This window comes from Protopterus annectens, chromosome 9.part0 (assembly GCF_019279795.1).
Source record: "Protopterus annectens isolate FY-2018-M chromosome 9.part0, PAN1.0, whole genome shotgun sequence".
NCBI classification, from domain to species: Eukaryota; Metazoa; Chordata; order Ceratodontiformes; family Protopteridae; genus Protopterus; species Protopterus annectens.
Genome location: NC_056743.1, coordinates 1,579,044,727 through 1,579,065,192, shown reverse-complemented (window position 1 = coordinate 1,579,065,192; position 20,466 = coordinate 1,579,044,727). Strand labels below are relative to the sequence as shown.

Here is a 20,466-nt window from a genome sequence, read left to right as displayed (position 1 = left end):
TGTAAACAATCTTCCCTCATTCAGTATGCCAATGATAATGCATTCATCACCATCTCTAATAACATACCTGACCTCCACACACACACTCAAGACTCCTTATCCGTAGAAACATGGCTCATCAAAAATCAGCTCATCTTAAATCCAAAAAAAAAAAAAAAACTATTACTATTCCTTCCTCGACCTCTCTCTCACCATAAATCTCCCTTTGTCATTACATCCCTTGACCCACCATCCAAGCCGAACCCCACACAAAGCTCCTAGGCACAATTATCGATGATTATCTTAAATTTAATCTGCATATTCAACAAAATATTTAAAAAAAAAAAACACCAAAAACTAGGACTACTATACCGAAATAAGAAATTTCTTAACTCAGATGCAAGACTCTTCTTAGCTGAGTCTCTCCTCCTTTCCTCCCTTCTCTATGCAACCCCTATTCTCACCTCCATTCACTCCACATATTTAGTTAAACTCCAACATACTTACCACAGAGTAGCCAGATTTGCCACTAACTCACCACACAACTCACACCAATGCCTAGCACTCATCTCGCTGAAATGGCTAGAATTCCCCCAACAACTCCAAAAGTCTCAATTTCAAATCATACACTCTGTTTTATTTAAACCTACTTTTGCCTCTCTCTCCTCCCTGATATCCTATTACACCCCAAACTGCACTCTCCGAACATCAAATCAACAACTCCTTGATGTCTATAAACCCAGCAAATGCTGTTGAAAACTACGTTACAAATGCACTGTAGTCGAAGCCTGGAATAAGCTCCCCTCACATATAAGAACCATCCCCACCCTAAGCACTTCCAAAAAGAGCTTGGACTACATTTACTAAGTCTTGCCCCTGTCAGGACCCTACCCTAACCCTCTATACATTGTTCACCCCCCCCATGGGGTATGTTTCATTATTATTCACCTGCTTACTAAAAATAAAAAAATGCTGACATTACAACAATTACCTTATTATGCTTTTTATTTTATCTTATTTCTATACATGTAATTACCCATTAATTGTACTAGTTCTTCCTTTGTTCTGTGTTTGATTAACTGTTAACTATGTCAAAAATTTCTTTGTATCTGTAAAATCTCTAGAGATTTTCTCCTTGGGTCTCAACTGAAAATGGGCCTCTGGCTCAGTTGAACTAACCCAGTTAACAAATGTCAAATAAATAAAAGTTCCAGTTGCTCTTCTGTCATGAAAAGGAGAAACCGGGTGGTATATAATATCTTATCCCTCCAGATATCAAGACAGATTGTGAGATAGTCTGGACCAGACCCACACAAGGCATGGAAGGTATGTCATAAGCTGATGTACTGTAGGAAAACAGAAATTGTGTAGTTTAGGATCTTGCATTAATAAATCTTGTTTCAGTTTTTCAGACATCAGTCTTCGTGGCTCTGTTCTAAAAAGGAGCCAACTGCTTGCTTAAACTGTAAAGTAGGATAAAAAACAGGGATTGTGCAGTAGCATAAACATGTACAAACATGTCTGCAAGTCTAAGGTTCTCCTCCACATTCTCTGAATGATCCACAAGAACCCCCACCCCACCCCATTATCAGCTAAGGTAATAACTAAATCCTTTTTCTAAATTCCTTTAAAGATTGCATTCTGAAGACATAAGATTAAATCAATGATCACAAAAATAGATGTACACCTTAGGTATAAATCACGAAGGACAACTTTTTAAATGATAATATAGTTTGACTGTTATCTGAAGGTATAATTTTAAAACCTGAGCTTGTTGGGATGGATGTTCGGAAATATGTTGATATTCAACATCTGTGTAAACGGTTTGACATTCCAGACTGTATTAAATTCACTGTGATATGAAGAGTACAAAACTAAATTCTCTCTTGCATAATTTATACTCTTTTATAACGACACAGCATTAGGCAATTCAGGGACTAAATAAGTACATTATTGGTAGCCTTCTTGTTTACATTTTAACATCTTTGGAAGTACATGAAAATGTCTTTGCTTTTCATGGGGTTTCCTGCCCTCCATTGCCTATATAGGAATTGACAGCTATATTTCCCAAGTCCTAGTTTCAGATTTGGAACATTTATTAATTCAAGTAGCACCCACCATATCTGTATTGAACAATATTTCATTTGTGGTTCTTAAACCTGAAAGTGAAGAGCTGGAATTTCTCAGTGTAGGCATGGTTCCCCAGTGGTGTCTTTTGCACTTATTCTTGAACATAGATGGGTTAGACTCGCACATTAGTCAGATAAACATATAGAAGATTTAAATTTAAATAAGGAAAACTACGTATTGCATTTTATAGTCATTCAAATTATGCTATTTTTTTTTTATTTTAAGTTTTTCAAAGTTATTTTGAAATTCTTGCAAGAAAAGCCTGGCTCCCTGAAACAGAGGGATGGAGCTCTTACTGTGACTCAGGCAAGTGGAGTTTGATTAACAGCCCTGGCATTATAGGAGCTAGGTGGGGGGATTGAAGGGGTGTAGCCTACTCGCCACTCCTGGGGAGTGGGAAGGGGCTGCTTGGGGAGCATACAAGGAAGTATAATTTTTGCAGTGGAAACCAGATCCCATGCTTGAAGACATGGGGGGGGGGGGGGTGGGGGGGTGGGGATGCTTTTTTGAAATATTACTTGTGAAAGTGAGGGATGACTAGAATGGAGAGCCCATTGCATGTCCCCTTTTGGCTCTGCAAGCCAGATGTCCATGGGGGAACTTGCGACTAAGTTAAAACCTTTGAACCACCTGTAATGGCTGTGTAAATGACTAATGGTCAACAGGCAATAGGGGCCAAAGACCATACAAAAATTCTTGCAACAAATGATTATAAGTAGGGTGATTCTATAGTGAATGTACTTTAATCATAACCTCAACAACTTCAATTGATAATGCCTCGATATAGCATTTAAAATATTCCACCAAAGCCTTCAGAAATAATACTGAAGCATTCTGCTGAATTAAATGCCATGGTGCCATAAAGAAATCATCTCTCATCATCCAGAACATTCATATGCCTTTTTGTTAGGTGAGCTATCACAACTTTAAGCCAACTAAGTAGCTGTTTTTATAATGGAGGAAATGTTCTTCTCCCATATCAGGTTGGCACACTTTTCTCCTCCCAAGCTGTCCATGGTATCACCACCATGACCAGTCCACCAAGTCCTTCCCCTTTATGGGGTGAGACCAGGGCTGCAGCATAGTCATTGTCATAGAAGTGATCACAGGAGTTTTACTTTTAAGGCTCAGTCATTCTTTCTATGCACCTGACACAGTCCAAGAAGTGGGAGTGGAATGAGGTAGTGTGACTGTTTTGCCAATGACTTACATCCTGATGTCTCCCACTCCAAAGTCCCCCACTGTCTTTATAAACAGATGCCTCTGTCATTGCAGTTTGGGTTTTGGAACACACTATAGTTTCAAATGTGGATGGGGAAATGTAAATTTACTCGTAGTCTGGCACTATGTCTCTGTTAGAGAGGTAGCTTGTAAATGCTCAGTCACCCAGAGTTTATATGCCCCCACAAAACCTTTGGGAACCAACAGATATCAAATTTTGTTGGGAAGAAAAGTTAGGCTTAAAAAAGCCCCTTGGGTCAATAGCCTATTGTACTACTATACTAAGAATACCATAACCCTCCCAATGAAAGGTGAGCTCAGCATGGTCATTCCTCTCCCCCCTTCTCTAATATCAGGCTCAGTAATAGTATCCAAGTAGTCTGCTCATAGCCAGGACTTCATCTCTTTATGCCACAAAACCACCTAATATTAAGGTGTCAGTTAATCGTAGTACCATTTTGATAATAGATTACATTTTTTGCAAGGCAAACAGATTTCTGAAGAACTTTTATAGAGGGCCATGTAATCTTGCTATGCAGTTATTAAATGCATTTTATGTTAACAGAGAAATTGCCAAAACATAGAAATAGAAAGTTCACCCCGGGGATCACTCCAGTGGCTCTGCTTGATGGGGACACTGGGAACTGACGGGCAGCACGAAGCCAGGGCACTTTCATGGGCTAGGCTTGTAAATGGCTCTAGGGCCATTAGCCTAGTACACACCTATGAACATGTTAGCAAATCTAGGACTAGATGAGGTGTGAATTGCAAAAGCTTCAAAACAGGGCATTCTGGTATAGCTATCACCTGAAATACACTCTGGTTCTTTGGTATGTTTAAGGTCTCAAAAGCATACACTTAGAGACTGAGGAAAATAGCATACAACCTAGGCATAGTGCCATGAGACTATGCCACGTGTGTTTCAGCCTGAACTGCAGCCATATACATTGCTGGAATAAATTAGTCTGTATATCTAAGTAAAATGACTACAAGCCATGGTGGTACAGCGGTAGCATCGTCGCCTCACAGCAAGAGGTTCTCCCATTCGATTCTCGACTGGAGAGCCTTCTGTCTGGAGTCTGCATGTCCTCCCCACGGTCAACTGGCATTCAAAAGACATGCGTGAATAGGTGTGCCTTCGTTGAAGGTTGGACGTTGGGCTGGCATCTTGGCACTTTAATCTACTGCCAATCGTTAGCAGACCGGAGTTCCACTGTGGAGACCCCTAACCGGGAAAAGCTGAAAAGAAGAAAGATCTAAGTAAAACGACTCCTGCCACCTTACTCATCTCAATGTTCTTTCCACCATCTCCATTTCCTTTGCCCTTGGATACATGCCCACTTTCCCATAATGCTCCACAAACTCTTTATTCATGTTTCAGGGCTTAATAAGGCTTCAAAAAAATATATGCTTCTCATCTTGTGTAGCACTGTTATCGCAATACAGGCACAGAAGAATTAAAATGTCTGTTTGCAGATGAAATTTGAAAACACCATCATCTCTGCCCTTCCACTAGAAGTTTCATGTCAAATAATCAAGAAACTGATTCCATAATTAATGAATCAACCAACCATAACAAAATGATTTAGCACAATAGTGAAAAAAAAAACATTAAAACCTCTCTTCATATTTTCCCATAGAGAGGCTAACTTCCGCATCATCCTGGATGCCTAATGTAAATCCGTGGATCCTAAATATGATCCCCATAACAATAAAAATTTAAAGGCAGTTAGGTTAAAATATAAAAACTCCAAAACTGTGTTATATTGGAGTTGTCTACCTTCCCTATGGTGCAACAATTTGAAATGAGTATATATAAGAAGCAGGATGGAGTGCAGCCCTGTGGCAGAGCATGTAGGAAAGATTATCCCTTGCATAAACACTGTAAAGGTGTTAACAGTAAGTTTCCGAACTCTCATTCGTTCTCTATCGCAGTTTCATTTTTGATGTGCCAGGACTTGTAGTATTTGACGTATCAATTCGTAAAGAGCCCTCCATCCTTATTTAAATGCATTAACTCCATTGTTGAAGAGCCTTGATTAATACTTTAAGACCATTAACAGAAAAATTGTTCCTCCTTCCCTTTTTCAACTTTGCAACCAAAAGAAAAATCAGTTTATTGTAAAACTTAAGCGCTTTTCGTACGTAGCATATACGAACTTCTTCAGATGGGGAACAAAAGTAAAAGTGCCATTTAAATACCAAATGCTCGTGATCAGCTGATACATCAATTGAAGTATAAAGGCTCATTAAAGGGATATTACTTAAATGTAACCAAGCATGTTTTCTAATAAAACTTATAAGACTACATAAAATATTATTATAAATGATATGTGCAACAAAACATTTAACTAACTAATAAACATATCTAATCAACTGTCAACCTTTTAAAAAATAAGATGATTTTCAAAATATACTAGTTTATAAATAAACAAATCTATATCTTAAAACAATCTATGTTATAAACAGCTAAACAGCAGCAAACACGTTAAATATTAAATAAAAATTATTTATATGAAAAAATCATATTAAAAAAATCTAAATATGTATATATAAAAATATGTATCTATAAAAAATATATACGTATACAAGAAATAAATACATATAACATTAATCCAATAAAATTCCTATCTACTAAGGCTTTTAAGTTTTAACAGTGCCATTATGGAACACATATCATTTAAGCCTGGCCAGTTATATGAATACAATCTAATCTGCCATAATAATTCTAACTTTTCTAATTCAATTTCTAAAGGGCCACCCCTAATATTAGGTATTAGCTGGTCTAACACCCAGAATTTAAAAGTATGTGTAGAATATTTTGATACATGCTTAGCCAAAGCATTATCTAACTTAGATTTTTTTATATTATATATGTGTTCATAGATTCTATCTCTTAATCTACGAACAGTTTTACCCACGTAAAAACATGGGCAAAACTGGCATTTAGCTAAGTAAATAACCATTTTAGAATTACAATTATTTTTGTACTTACTTTTTATATCTAAATTATTAATAGTAATGGAATTACTCAGTAAATAAATTTACAATAGGGACCGGAACCACAGCTGTGCATACCTTTATTGGTTAATTTGCATTCAATGTTGTTGATACCCTCCAGTAATTGTTTAAAGTTCCTATCTCGTCTTTATGTAAATGTAGGTGCTTTACCTACTTTATCTATTAAATCAACAGGAACAAAAACAGAGGAGTAATTATAAATGGAAAAGTTTCTGTTTTTGTTACTGTTGATTTGGCTAACCTTTTGCAAAGGGTCTTACTTTTATACCCACGAGGAATTTGAATATCACAAATTGTATTGTAGATTTAAAAGTGTATGTGCGGAAACTAAATTTGGCATTCCTTTTAGGGGATGTTGATAGGATGAATGGGAACCAATACAAAATTGCAAGCACTTATAATCCGCCGTTGCATAATTCTTTGCACACATTTGAAAAGTTATGTGAGCTTGATTTTAGACACATGCAGCACATAGGAAGAAATAATGTAGGTAGGAATAAGCTTACAGATGAGGAATCCAAATGGATTCAATATCTGAAAGAAGCTAGAGTGTGTATAATGAAGCCAGATAAATGTGGAGGTCTGGTTTTCATGGACCAGATAAATTATGAAAATAAAATTGAATTAATTTTGTCATCTGAGTCCTATGCACAAGCTTCTTTGAATGAATACAACCAGGCTATTAACAGAATTAAATCTTATATAAATGATCTATTTATAGAACAGAGGATAGATATGGATCTATATAATTATCTAATTATGCCCTCTCCTATAGCTCCTATTATTTTCGGTGTACCAAAAATACATAAGGACCTGAATAATCCACCTTTCAGGCCTATAGTAAATGGTAGAAATAGTGCAACATATGCCTGTGCGAAAGTAGTAGATGGGATACTTAAAAAATATGTTAACCTTGAACCATGTATATGTAAAGATTCTTGGTCCTTCCTACAGAAAATCAATGATATTAACTTTAATGAACAGATCAATTTACTCACAATCGATGTGAAAGATCTTTACACCTCTATACCACAAGACTTTGGTATTGAATGGGTAATATTGACCTTAAAGGATAAAGGTGCACCTCCATTGGAATTAGTTTTAGTAGAGGAATTACTGAATATAGTGCTAGCACATAACTATATTACTTTAAAAAACAACTTTTTCCATCAAAAGAGTGGAGTGGCAATGGGTTCACCTTGCGGCTCAAGTTTTGCTAATTTGGTTATGAGCTATTGGGAAAAGCAATATGTGTTTGGTAATGAGCACATTATCTCTCAAATTGCCTATTATACCTGGTACTTAGATGATATATTCATTCTATTGAGAGGAAACATTAATATGACTGAAGATCTTGTCAAATATTTTAATACTAGTACTGATTTTCTTCATTTTACATTTAATTTTGAGGAAAACCAAATTGCCTATTTGGATGTGCTCTTGACTAAAAACAATCTTGATAAAAAATACGAAACTAAAATATATAGAAAACCATCGTATTACAATACTTTCCTACATTTTTCTAGTGCTCACCCTATGTATCAAAAAAAGTTTGCACGGATGGTTTCAAGGGATGATGATTTTCATGAGGAATATAGGAATTTAAAGGACATGTTGCTTAGAAGAGCATACCCTATGGGATTTATTGATAAAATACTAGATGAAATTTATCATAAGAGATATAGAGGTGTTTATAAACCAATTGTTAATGGGTATGGTGTCGATGGATGTGATGAAACACCTATCTCTGAAATATCAAGCATTGGATTGGAGAATTTTTCCTGTGGCACAGTAAGTTTATTAGCTAACAGTAAAGAGAAAAGTAGATCTTTCTCTTTTGAATACAGTTTGACCTTAACTTTTAATTCCGATTTCCATTTTATAAAGGGTATTGTTTCTAAAAATTGGAACATCATAAAAGAAAGTCAGGAATTAATAGATGAAGTAGGTAAAGCACCTAAATTTACATTAAGACGAGATAGGAACTTTAAACAATTACTGGAGGGTATCAACAACGTTGAATGCAAAGTAACCAATAAAGGTATGCAAAGCTGTGGTTCCTGTCCCTATTGTAAATTTATTTTAGTGAGTATTTCCATTATTATTAATAACTCAGATATAAAAAGTAAGTACAAAAATAATTGTAATTCTAAAATGGTTATTTACTTAGCTAAATGCCAGTTTTGCCCATGTTTTTACGTGGGTAAAACTGTTCGTAGATTAAGAGATAGAATCTACGAACACATATATAATATAAAAAAATCTAAGTTAGATAATGCTTTGGCTAAGCATGTATCAGAATATTCTACACATACTTTTAAATTCTGGGTGTTAGACCAGCTAATACCTAATATTAGGGGTGGCCTTTTAGAAATTGAATTAGAAAAGTTAGAATTATTATGGCAGATTAGATTGTATTCATATAACTGGCCAGGCTTAAATGATATGTGTTCCATAGTGGCACTGTTAAAACTTAAAAGCCTTAGTAGATAGGAATTTTATTGGATTAATGTTATATGTATTTATTTCTTGTATACATATATATTTTTTATAGATACATATTTTTTATAGCTACATATTTAGATTTTTCGAATATGATTTTTTCATATAAATAATTTTTATTTAATATTTAACATGTGTTTGCTGCTGTTTAGTTGTTTATAACATGGATTGTTTTAAGATATAGATTTGTTTATAAACTAGTATATTTTGAAAATCATCTTATTTTTTAAAAGGTTGACAGTTGATTAGATATGTTTATTAGTTAGTTAAATATTTTGTTGCATATATCATTTATAATAATATTTTATGTAGTCTTATAAGTTTTATTAGAAAACATGCTTGGTTATATTTAAGTAATATCCCTTTAATGAGCCTTTATACTTCAATTGATGTATCAGCTGATCACGAGACTTTGGTATTTAAATGGCACTTTTACTTTTGTTCCCCATCTGAAGAAGTTCGTATATGCTACGTACGAAAAGCGGTTAAGTTTTACAATAAACGGATTTTTCTTTTGGTTTGCCTGCCTATTTGTAAATACAGAAAATGTTTGCATGTTGTCACATTCTTTTCATAACTTTAGTGTCTCCCAGGCTGAGCCTGAAATGGTCCACTGTGATCAGTCCTCTACCTTGACCAACGAATGGGTGGCGCAGTGGTGCAGCGGTTAACGTGGTCACCTCACAACAAGAGGTTATCCCGTTCGATGCTCGGCTGGGGTGCCTTCTGTGCCGAGTCTGCATGTCCACCCTGCATTTGTGTGGGTGTCCTCTGGCTGCTCCGTTTCCTCCCACATTCCAAAGACATGCATCTGGAGCATTTCTCCCTGGGCCTCTGCTGAAAATAGACTCTGTCCCAGTCAGACTTTCCCAGTAAAATGTTACATAAATAAATAAATAAAAGTAAAATGCTGCCATGCGTTCTAAACTACTCTCATTAAAAGTTCTACTGGCAGTAGTAAAACCAGAATTTTTGGGGCTGTGCACCATTTTAATCCAGACTGATACCCCCACCTCCAGGGAACAGCCAGAAATTTCTGATCTATACAATAAAACCATGTACTTCTAGCTCACCTAACACAACTGCTCATTTTTCTAAGCTACATATCCTATGAGTGGAATTATCAATGCACTACATATACTGATTAAATTCAAAGCCTGGAGATAGTTATTCACCTGGCAGGCTAAGCTGCACCAGCTCAGTTTAGTTTGTGTTTGAATCTGGGCATTTGCATTTCTGATTTGGGGGAAGGGGAGCTGACTCTCTCCCTTAAGAATGATATTGTATATGTTGGCTTACATGGTATATGGCTAGTTATAACCAGACCAGCTAGGTTTCTACAAAAGAAAGAAACATTATGGTGACAAATCACTTGCATACGTCCCAATTTGTGTGACAACACGCATAACAATATTTTGATAAACACTTGTGCTAATCAATGCATGGCAGCATCTGTATCACGGATGCATCCAGAAGCTGCATGATCAAAACACTCATAAGTGCAAGAGTTGAGGAGCTCAAGAGTAGTTCCTGCTCTTGTTCATGTCTATAACATGCGTAAAGTATAGAATATTATCTCCTACGGGGCCTAGAGTAGTTGGGTATGTTTAATAAATCAGAGTTTAAGAAATGGACTTTGGGGTATTTTTATTCCATTGACGGATGCTTGTGAGTCTTCCAGTTTTTGTTTAAAATACTTCAGTTTCAAACATACTGTATTAGTGCTCAAATGGTACCATTTATTATTTGTCCGTCTGCTTTGCCTGTTGTAATAATTAGGAACTGTTTACTATTTAATCCATTTTTCTTTAACCACTCTTGCAAAAATATTATTGCTCATTTTCTTTCCATTACCAAATGGAGTATTTTATTAGTATTGTTTTAAGGTGTCCCATCATCGGATGTGATTGTCACTTGTGTAGGAGATGTTTTTTAATCACAGCAGTTGCTCTTTTTATTACTTATGAAATGTTAATGTCTAACAAAAATAAGCACTGAATTTTCAAATTTCTCATTTTATTCCCTTTAGGATGAGAAAAAAACTGCATCCACTGTGGTTCCTCAAATGTCAAACTGCCAATGATGAGAATCAGAACTGTGAACCCCCCCCCCCCCCCACGCAAAATGCCTGAAGATTTAAGTCCTTTTGCAAGGGGTAAGCCTCCTTGCACCCCCGATATGGGGGCCAGCCCACCTCTACCTCTCAAACTTAAATAAATACAACAACTTCACCGTTTCAGCAACTTGAAACAGGAAAATCTTCCCTAAAGGGAATGACTGCTGGAACATTATGTCAACAATCGTTTCTAATGGAGATGCTCCAATCCTTGGCATCCTGAATCTTAGGCAGTTGATACTCCAGAAATCGGACTTCATGCACCAGCAGGATAGCTGAAGAAAAAGTATGTATGTGTAACTTTTGTGTACTTCTGAGTCAAATATATATTTTCTGTATTATTTGCCGTCTGGGGAATACGCTTTTTAATACATTTTGTTATTCAGTAAATTAGTCCACCTAACATTTTAGGAGAATATTTTCGTAAAGGGGATATCAAATTATACTCATGCTAAATGCAGTAAAGGTCATTGTAAGCTTATATTAGCCAAAAAGCAAAGCTTCATCACCAGTAAAAAAGATAAATATGAAAGAAATTTATATTTCTCCAATTTCATTTTAGTTTGAATAAAATCAACCAAAATCCTGGTGGTGGTGGTTGCTGAAAATTAGCTGAATCCTAGATAAAGATTGAAAATATGTGCAGCTTTTTGTTACTAACTGTGACCCTTAAGAAAGGGGCTCATAGTGTCCTATTTCATAACCAGGAGCTGGTTAAGGTGAGCCATCAGGCAAGAGTTAAAGTAAATGAGCTAGTCCTCCAGTGAGCCTAAGAAGAAAGATAAATCTTTTCCTTATTTCGCTAAGCATGTAACAAACTATGAATTTAAATAAAGGGACTACTGTTAAAATAACTGTCATTCTTTTAAAATGAAAAGGGATATCTGTTATAAGCTAAGGTAGAGAACTCAACTTTACTTATACAGTAATTAGAAAGGAAATTTTACCAAATATATTAAAGTAGTACTACATTGCCTTGCTGCTGTGTGAAACCAGACTATGATGTAATATGACATTATAGCTACAAGCCATGTGTGTATTAAGAACCTTGCCTCAGTGAACCAGATAACTAGAACTAAGAACATGTTTTTCTATGAAAAATGAAAGCGGAAACAGACTAAAATAAAGGAGAAGGTAACAATTTTTTTTCCCACAGGGCTTTGAGGATTTAGCATAATGGTTAAAGTTTTTACCATACAGACACAAGATAGAGAGTTTATATCCTGTGAGGGAAACTGGCCAGGTTTAAAATATCCCTTGAGATTAGGTAGCCTAGTACTTACCTATGAACATAATATATTTTGGGGTTCGGGGTTGGTATAGTGGTAAAGGTGTTGACCGCACAGACATATAATAGAGGATTTGATCCTCACCCTTGGAAGGAAATTGACTAGACTTAGAAATGGCCAATATGGGCAGCTAGCTCAGTTCTTACCTATGAAACTAGTAGAAAGTCAAGAGAAGCATATGACTAGAAAAACTAGGCATCTGTATAGCAGGCACCGAGCTTCCAAAATTAAAGGTGAAGGAAGGATAATGTTTTCAAAGAAACAGTAATTTGCAATGTACTTGCTTTATTTTCTTCGCTTATTGCCATCCACAAGGAATGAAAGAATCTGCAATCTTGGTCACAGCTTAAATGGCAACTGCATGCCAAGCCCTATAGTTCTTAGTCCCCAAAAGTGCATTTTCCTCCCTATAAAATGAAACGCACAAAGTTCTGTTGCATTTACTTACTATTCATTTTCCTCAATACATGCTATATCAAGTTTAATGAAACCTTTTGACTATTTCTTTAGGTATTTTTCACTCTAACTCTCCTGTTTGAACATCACAGCTCAAGATTTTTAGTACCAGAAAAAGCCCAAATAACCAAGTACTTTGTAAATCTTTTTCCCATCCAATTGGGATCATTAAACTGTTGTACCTATGTGGAGTTGTAGCTTTTCTATTTTGTACAGTCACGTACATCTGAAGCTAGAATCTAGAATTTCAGCAAAGTTGATATTCCTGGATGCCGTATACAATGAATGATGGGGGGAGCCTGTACAGCTCACTAATTGTTGGCTAACTGAACCTTTAAAAAAGTTTGTAATTTAAATACTTTGTGCAGCTGAAATAAAGGTTTTGTTTACAAAATGGATACAAGAAGTGTACAAAACTCTGAGCTATACTGGAGAGTTGTTACTGACTCTTAACAGATATTCTATAATCAAGCAGTAATTCTGTGCACTGCCATTATAAAAGAATGGAAATATGATCCAGAAAGAAATGGCTTGGTAATTCTGTTTTATTTTCCGGGGACAGTGCATTGTTGTAAAGGGGATATTAGCCAATATTACTGTGTGGTGGTGGCGGCGATAATTATGATATCCATATGCCTTCACCATAAACTATTTTGATGAACAGCATCTTAAAAATATTAATGACATTTTATTGCTGTAGAGACATCACCACTACAATATATGAGTGATCAGATTTTTGCATTCATCCTCCTACTGGATGACAGCCAGCCATTACTGAATTGTTTTCATTTATGGTAATCTTAGCACATAGTGACTGATCTGCACTCTTGCCAAAACAAGGACTTGCTGTGCTTCTTTCAATGAAGCACACATGTTTACACATGTGTCATGAAGTCTACTGCATGAGTGTGACCCAGGAGAACAAAGAGCAGAAATGTAACCCATACGCTGCATACTGGATACCTGTCCAGTGGCTGCTGCTGTTGAAGTGGGACAAGCCATACTTTGCTGGCTTTCTGCAGCACCCAGGTCACTTTATTGATCTAGGGACATCAGTGTCACAGTTAGACCTTTTTCCACATTCACCACACAATATGGATATGGTTTAGTTGATCTAGTAATTTTCAATGAAAACAAGTCAGTCAAAAGTACCCCACTTTACTGGAGCACACAAAGACATTTTATGTGGGTTGCAAAAGCCCCCAGCCTCCCAGGCAGGTTACTTCCCTTAAGTAATATAACTAACTCAGAGGGCTGCAAAATCTGTAAGTGAATTGTAAAATCTTTCAGAATTGATATAAGATTTGTTGAAAGGAAAATTGACTGTTCAATAACATTTATATTAAGACATCAGTTTTGAGAGGTCCTTTAATGTTAAAATGAGTATTTCCTTCAAATTATTTAAGCTGATATTGTACTGCAATGGCTCTGTGAGTGGCTACTAGGATGATTTTATTATTTTTTAAGTTTATATGTGTATACTATGCTAATGACTACCAAGGCCATTATAAGCCTACCTGTGACCCACAAATTTGACTTACATAAGGGGGTGATTTACTGACTGCCTATGTCCATCAGAGACATAGGCACCAGACTGGGGTGAATTTTGAAATACCCATCCACTGGTCCATGTTGTGCTTAAATAGGGATAGGGAGAAGATTTAGTTCAAATGGATTGAGAATAATATCACATTTTGCATATTTATTCATTCAAGTTTCACTCTCAACAGAGTGTGTGTGTGTGTGTGTGTGTGTGTGTGTGTGTGTGTGTGTGTGTGAGGTTTACTGCAAACAAACAGGAGGAAGCTAACTTCAAGCCCACAACTTTCAGCTATGCTCACACTACAAACTAGAACTCTACCTGCCTAGCTAACTGATCTTTGGGTATTATTGTATCCCATTGTAAACTATATATTGTAATCTGACCAATAAACCAAATTTAACATACCAAATAGTCATAGTCTGTGGCAAAAAGTTAATACCATGGATTGTTGAAGGATTTGGTATATATCCTGGAACCACGTCCGCATTTGTGCTATTCCATTTTCTACCTATCCACTGGATTTGGAAGACCTACCAGACTGCTCTTCCATTAAAGACCCTGAAGAAAAAAACAGGGAAGACTGTTCTATTATGTCTCATTTAGTCAAGGCGTGAAATATTGTAAATCTATTTTCATGTATTTTAATTGCCAGAAATGTCACTGCTCACCTTTTTTAATTAATAGTTTCTTAAAAGTGTTACTGCTGTCTCTATAATTGGGTGACTCACCATAATGAGAAAATATCAGCTCTTCTCTTTACCCTGAGTTTCCACATCTTTGGAGACGATATATTTGGAGACTGGGGTGTGGTGAGATGGACACAACATTGGAGGGTGCATGGGGTACAATCTGGTTTCCCAGTGGCTCTGTGAGCCCTTTCTATACCATACAAAAGTCCTGCCTGTAGGTCTAAAATTTCAGGAATCCATTTGCTCAGTAATGAAACCATGTCATCTCCCTCAGTTTTCTCAGTAAGTCCAAAAATTCTGACATTGCACATTCTTCCCCTATTTTCCAGGTCGTCCAGTTTATTTTGTAGCCATGTATTTTGTTTTAAAAGGAAGTCAGTTTGGAGTTCTTCTTCCTTTAATCTGCCATCAATATCGGATAATGCAGTTTCAATATCAGAGATTTTAGTTTGGTGCTGCTGCAGTAATTCCTTAAAAACTTCTGTTTGCTTGAAACAGTTAGGTTTTCTAAAAGTTTAGTTGGAAACCATTCATTTTTAAAGAGTTCTTGCAGGGTGGATGTCATCAGCTGCATTTCCTCTCTCAAGGCACTGTCAGAGTGAGATTGTTTAGATGTGCTCATTTCTGTGATGAAAAAATTCTCCAGTAGATTTGACAGGGAAATTTTAAAGATGGTCCACCAAAATTGAGATAAGCTTAGAGGAGGTTAAGATTAGGTTTTAGTAAAAAAACAACTCCGGAATCTAAGTATTTTGCTATCTAAACATCTGATTTTGAAGAGCTCTGAAAAGGTGCTGTTAACAGTTGGCCATCTTGGCTCTGCCCTCCATGGGGTACGGGTCTATATTATATAAACAAACGCTATATAATCAACCCGTTAACACTGAAAAAACAAAATGTTAAACAAACAGATCAGAGATTTTTTTCCCCAGGGAAAAAAATCGCTGATCCATTTAAAAAAAAAAACACACACAATAAAGTGGGGGGCTTTGTCCCCCACACCACCCCTACTTTAATATACCAACTCTGAGATCGCACCACAGTGGAGGAAATGGCAAAGTCCTGAAAACGGCCCAGTGATTTTTTTCCCTAGGAAAAGAATCGCTGTTCCGTGCTTTCGGGATTTTGCCATTTCGGGTAAGTAGGTTCAATTAAGCAGCGTTTGTAATTTAGTGTGTTCGCTGACTTAATAGGGACCCATGGGGTACAATCTGAATGCAAAAATGTTTTTTTATATGCTTTAATGTTTTGTGGTATAACTATTTGTTGTTGATACTGTGAGTTTGACTATTTGTTTCATTTACTTGATTTAATGGTGCATACTGTTTCACTGAATCTGAAAAAAAAAAAAAAAACTTTCATCAAAGTCACTGTACATATTTAGAGGGCAGTTGTAAGTCACAGAACTACAAACTGCTGTAATAGTTAATTAATGGTCATGTGCTCAGTCCCACCTTTCTGGCTGTGCATTCTGTCCTTATTGGAGAGGTGAATAAATGACCAGGTGCCTATGGATGCTAGCACATACCTCATCATCCTTCTGGTGCATGTCTCCCTTCTTTGTTGCTGGTGTCCTACCCTATAGATGTCTGATAGGAATTATGTAGCAGAGGCAATCTTTTTCGTTCAAGTCTTTGGAACAGAAGAGAAAAAAGGCATTGTATCCCATCCTGTCTTGAAATGCCTACCGAACTTCAGCTGGTAGCATGCTAGGTATTCACATTGCTTCTTAATGACTGGGCTACAAAGGTTCATTCCAGATCAGAAGCTTCATTAACTGCAAACCCTATGTCGGTCCAACAAAAGGTATTGCATCATGTCTGTGTTTTTGGTATCTTTGTGGCCTAGCATTTATAACATTAGCATTTTGTGATTCTGAATGACATTGTTGATTTGTTTCAAGAAACAGCAGTTGTAAAGCAGCAAATATGATACACTAAGACAGAAGCCATCCCAAACTGTTATTCAGCAGTTAATGCATTGTAGTGCTCACAAAAATAACAGATGTAATGTAACTAAGATATCTTTCAGTCCATCAGTCCCTTAATTTTTATTATTACATAAATCCTTTTATCAGTTACTCATCATATAAAAATAGCATTCATTCGCACCCTAACAGATGCTGCTGTTTTCTCAAGTATATTATTTTTAAGCAATAAGCAAGGTTCACTGAAAAAAATAAAATGAGACCATGCCTGTTACCTCATTGTTTTCCATTATGTGTGGGGTGAGTTATACCCTACATCTCAAGGCCTTCACTCTCTAAACTCCACTTTTCTGTAATTACTTTATTGTAAACCAAGAAAAAACAAAACAAAAACTTCATAGCAGCTTCCAAATAAAACTTGTAATCCACAAAATGAAGCAGCTTTTCAGGCAAAACAATAAAGCCCTGAGCAGGGCAAGCTTAGAAAATTGTGAAAAAACCCAGATGGCTCAGCACACTTCAGTTCACTTTATTCCACAGAAACACAGCACATTAACGCTCCACCATACGTTTTCATTTTAAACATCACTTCCTCAGATGTGGGCTGTTCAAACTACTAGTGCTTTTATACCATTCACTTAATTACATTGATTAGGTTAATGAATTAATTAAAAGGTTTATTTAGTTTAAAACCAAAAACTTTTCTTGTTGCATTTCTCTGTGTTGCCACAATTAAAACACATTTAATGTTACAATGTTTGATGAATAAATATGTAGAAATAAAAAATGTTTTAAATAAAAATCCTTAAAACACTTGAGTACAAAGGATAAATTATAAAGTTAAAATACTATTAGAAACACATTTAGTAGAACTCGATGGTTAAAATTACCAACTTGAATATTTGGTTTAAATGAACTTGATCCTCCATCTAGTGGATGAATCATGAAATTACAGGTATTATACAAATTGCATTGTAAACCAAAAGCAAATTGTAGAGCCTCACTCAGTTAAAAGAATGTTAAAAACAGGAAAAATAAGTTCAATACCTTTGATAAATGAGTGTAACATTTGTGTTCATAACCTATTACAAACCCGTTTTAATAAAAATACAAATACAAAAAAGCTTAAAGACCTACTGTAACTATTGGAAAACATGGGTAAAAACGTGATAAAATTCACAAAGTGCAAATGCATATCACAGTTTTGCTGCTCTCAATTTTAATAATGGGGCTATGGAGATATGTTCATTGAGACCCGGTGGCTTATTGGCCTCCAAACTTATCTGCCACCATAATTCTGTGTACTCCAAACATTCCTCCCATAAACCCGCTCTGCCACTCTTTTCCACCCTTTCTATCACAAAAAATGTATAGTATGCACTTTCACAGCTTTGTGTTTGTACAATGTATTAGTCTGTTTGTTTCTAGGTCGTACATATGTTCGTATACCCTTCTCCTGAGCTTGCGTTCTGTCTTCCCTATATAGAATGCTTCACAGGTTTGACATTTCGCTAAATATACAAGCCAAAAGGAGTCACAATCATTAAAATCCTTGCCTTCCAGGGTGATTCCTCTGCTTTCCAAATACACACTTTCTGCATTGCTCATGTATGCACACTGTTGACAATGTCAACATTTAAACATTCCCTTCCTTTTTCTCCGTCTCTGAACTTCCTGCTTTGTACCATTTTCCAATAAAAGTTTTAAGTTACTTGAATTCTTATAAACTACTCTTAGCTTTTCATTCTTTAGTTTCTCTAAGTCAGTAAATGCTAAAAATGTATGAACACAAGTGTTACACATTTATCAAAGGTGTTAAACTTATTTTTCCTGTTTTTAACATTCTTCTAACTGAGTGAGGCTATACAATTTGCCTTTGGTTTACAATGCAATTTGTATAATACCTGTAATTTCATGACTCATCCACTAGATGGAGGATCAAGTTCATTTAAACCAAATATTCAAGTTGGTAATTTTAACCATCGAGTCCTACTAAATGTGTTTCTAATAGTATTTTAACTTTATAATGTATTCTTTGTAGTCAAGTGTTTTAAGGATTTTTATTTAAAACCTATTTTTATTTCTACATATTTATTCATCAAACATTGTAACATTAAATGTGTTTTAATTGTGGCAACACAGAGAGATGCAACAAGAAAAGTTTTTGGTTTTAAACTAAATTAACCTTTCAATTAATTCATTAACCTAATCGATGTAATTAACTGAATGGTATAAAAGCACTAGTAGTTTGAACAGCCCACATCTGAAGAAGTGATTTTTAAAACGAAAACGTATGGTGGAGCGTTAATGTGCTGTGTTTCTGTGGAATAAAGTGAACTGAAGTGTGCTGAGCCATCTGTGGGTTTTTTCACAATTTTCTAAGCTTGCCCTGCTCAAGGCTTTATTGTTTTGCCTGAAAAGCTGCTTCATTTTGTGAATTACTTTATTGTCCCAGCACACTTGTGCTGTTACCAGGGTACTAGATGGATTGCACATATGCTACAGTACTTAGACAGTTGTATGTTCCCTTTAGTACAACTGAAATGCACAAGATACACAAATGTCACAAAAGCACTGACTGGCCATGCTATTTTTGCATATCGCAATATACTAGAACAGAGAAACTAGTAGGGAATCCGCATTGGTCTACCCATTAGTATTTTATTAATAAAGGTTTTATAGTTTCACTTGTCATAGATGCACAGTCCTATAAGCTTGCTGCAGTGAACATGTTCGCACCTAAATGTTTAACGATGTAGCTTACAGTTGTCATAGATGCACAGTCCTATAAGCTTGTTGCAGTGAATGTTTAACAATGTAGCTTACAGTTGTGTGATCTCAGCGCTGTTTATATTAAAACAAGTACAGAGGACAAAGCCTCTGCATTGACTTTGTGAACCTGCCCCCATGTGCATTAAACTTGTAGGCCTGAACTTATTCAGTGTTCTGGATTTGCATGTTTGTAATTCACTATAAAGCAACATAATGCAATATAATTTTCACCTCTTCTTGGTGAACCACTCAAATTACAGGAACAAACACTCAGAAAAATAAGCATATGCACATTTGTAGTCCGTTGATCTGTAAGAACAGTATCAGTACATGCTGATATTAGATGTCATAAGTACTGACCTTAGTGCAAAAAAATGGCAGGATGGATACAGAACTAAGGAACAGATCAAAATACTTTACAGGTGGGTTAGAAGGTAATACTGTACACCAGGCACAAGTCCTCTTATGAGTGATTTCCTTATTATACAATATATTGTTGTTGAGAAGATCTAATCACTGATATCTGCAATATATACTTAACAGGACTTTAACATCTTCCACATAAATTACATAGAGAAGGAGCTGTATTTACTAATGGTGATTTTTGTACACAGTCATTTACCTGAAACGATCTAAAAGATATAGCATCACTGCCACAACATGAACCGAAAGGCCCACCAACAGCCAGAGGGTGCTCTGGAATGGTTGCATGAATGAATCCAGGGTACTGCGAGGGATTTCCTGTTAGGAAAAAAATGCCAGTTACTTTTGCCAGTTTCTAATTGCACACCATGTATCATATACCACACTTTTGAACAAAA

At 35.9% G+C, this 20,466-nt stretch overlaps 1 protein-coding gene across 1 annotated transcript in view; it reads right to left on the bottom strand.

Annotated features, from left to right (window-relative positions):
• Positions 1–20,466, bottom strand: part of LOC122810723 (glutamate receptor ionotropic, NMDA 1-like) — a 451,545-nt gene that overhangs the window by 385,727 nt on the left and 45,352 nt on the right. The window contains exon 2 of the mRNA XM_044082286.1: positions 20,268–20,386. Within this exon, the coding sequence (XP_043938221.1) occupies positions 20,268–20,386 (119 nt within the window). The remainder of the gene's footprint in view (positions 1–20,267; positions 20,387–20,466) is intronic.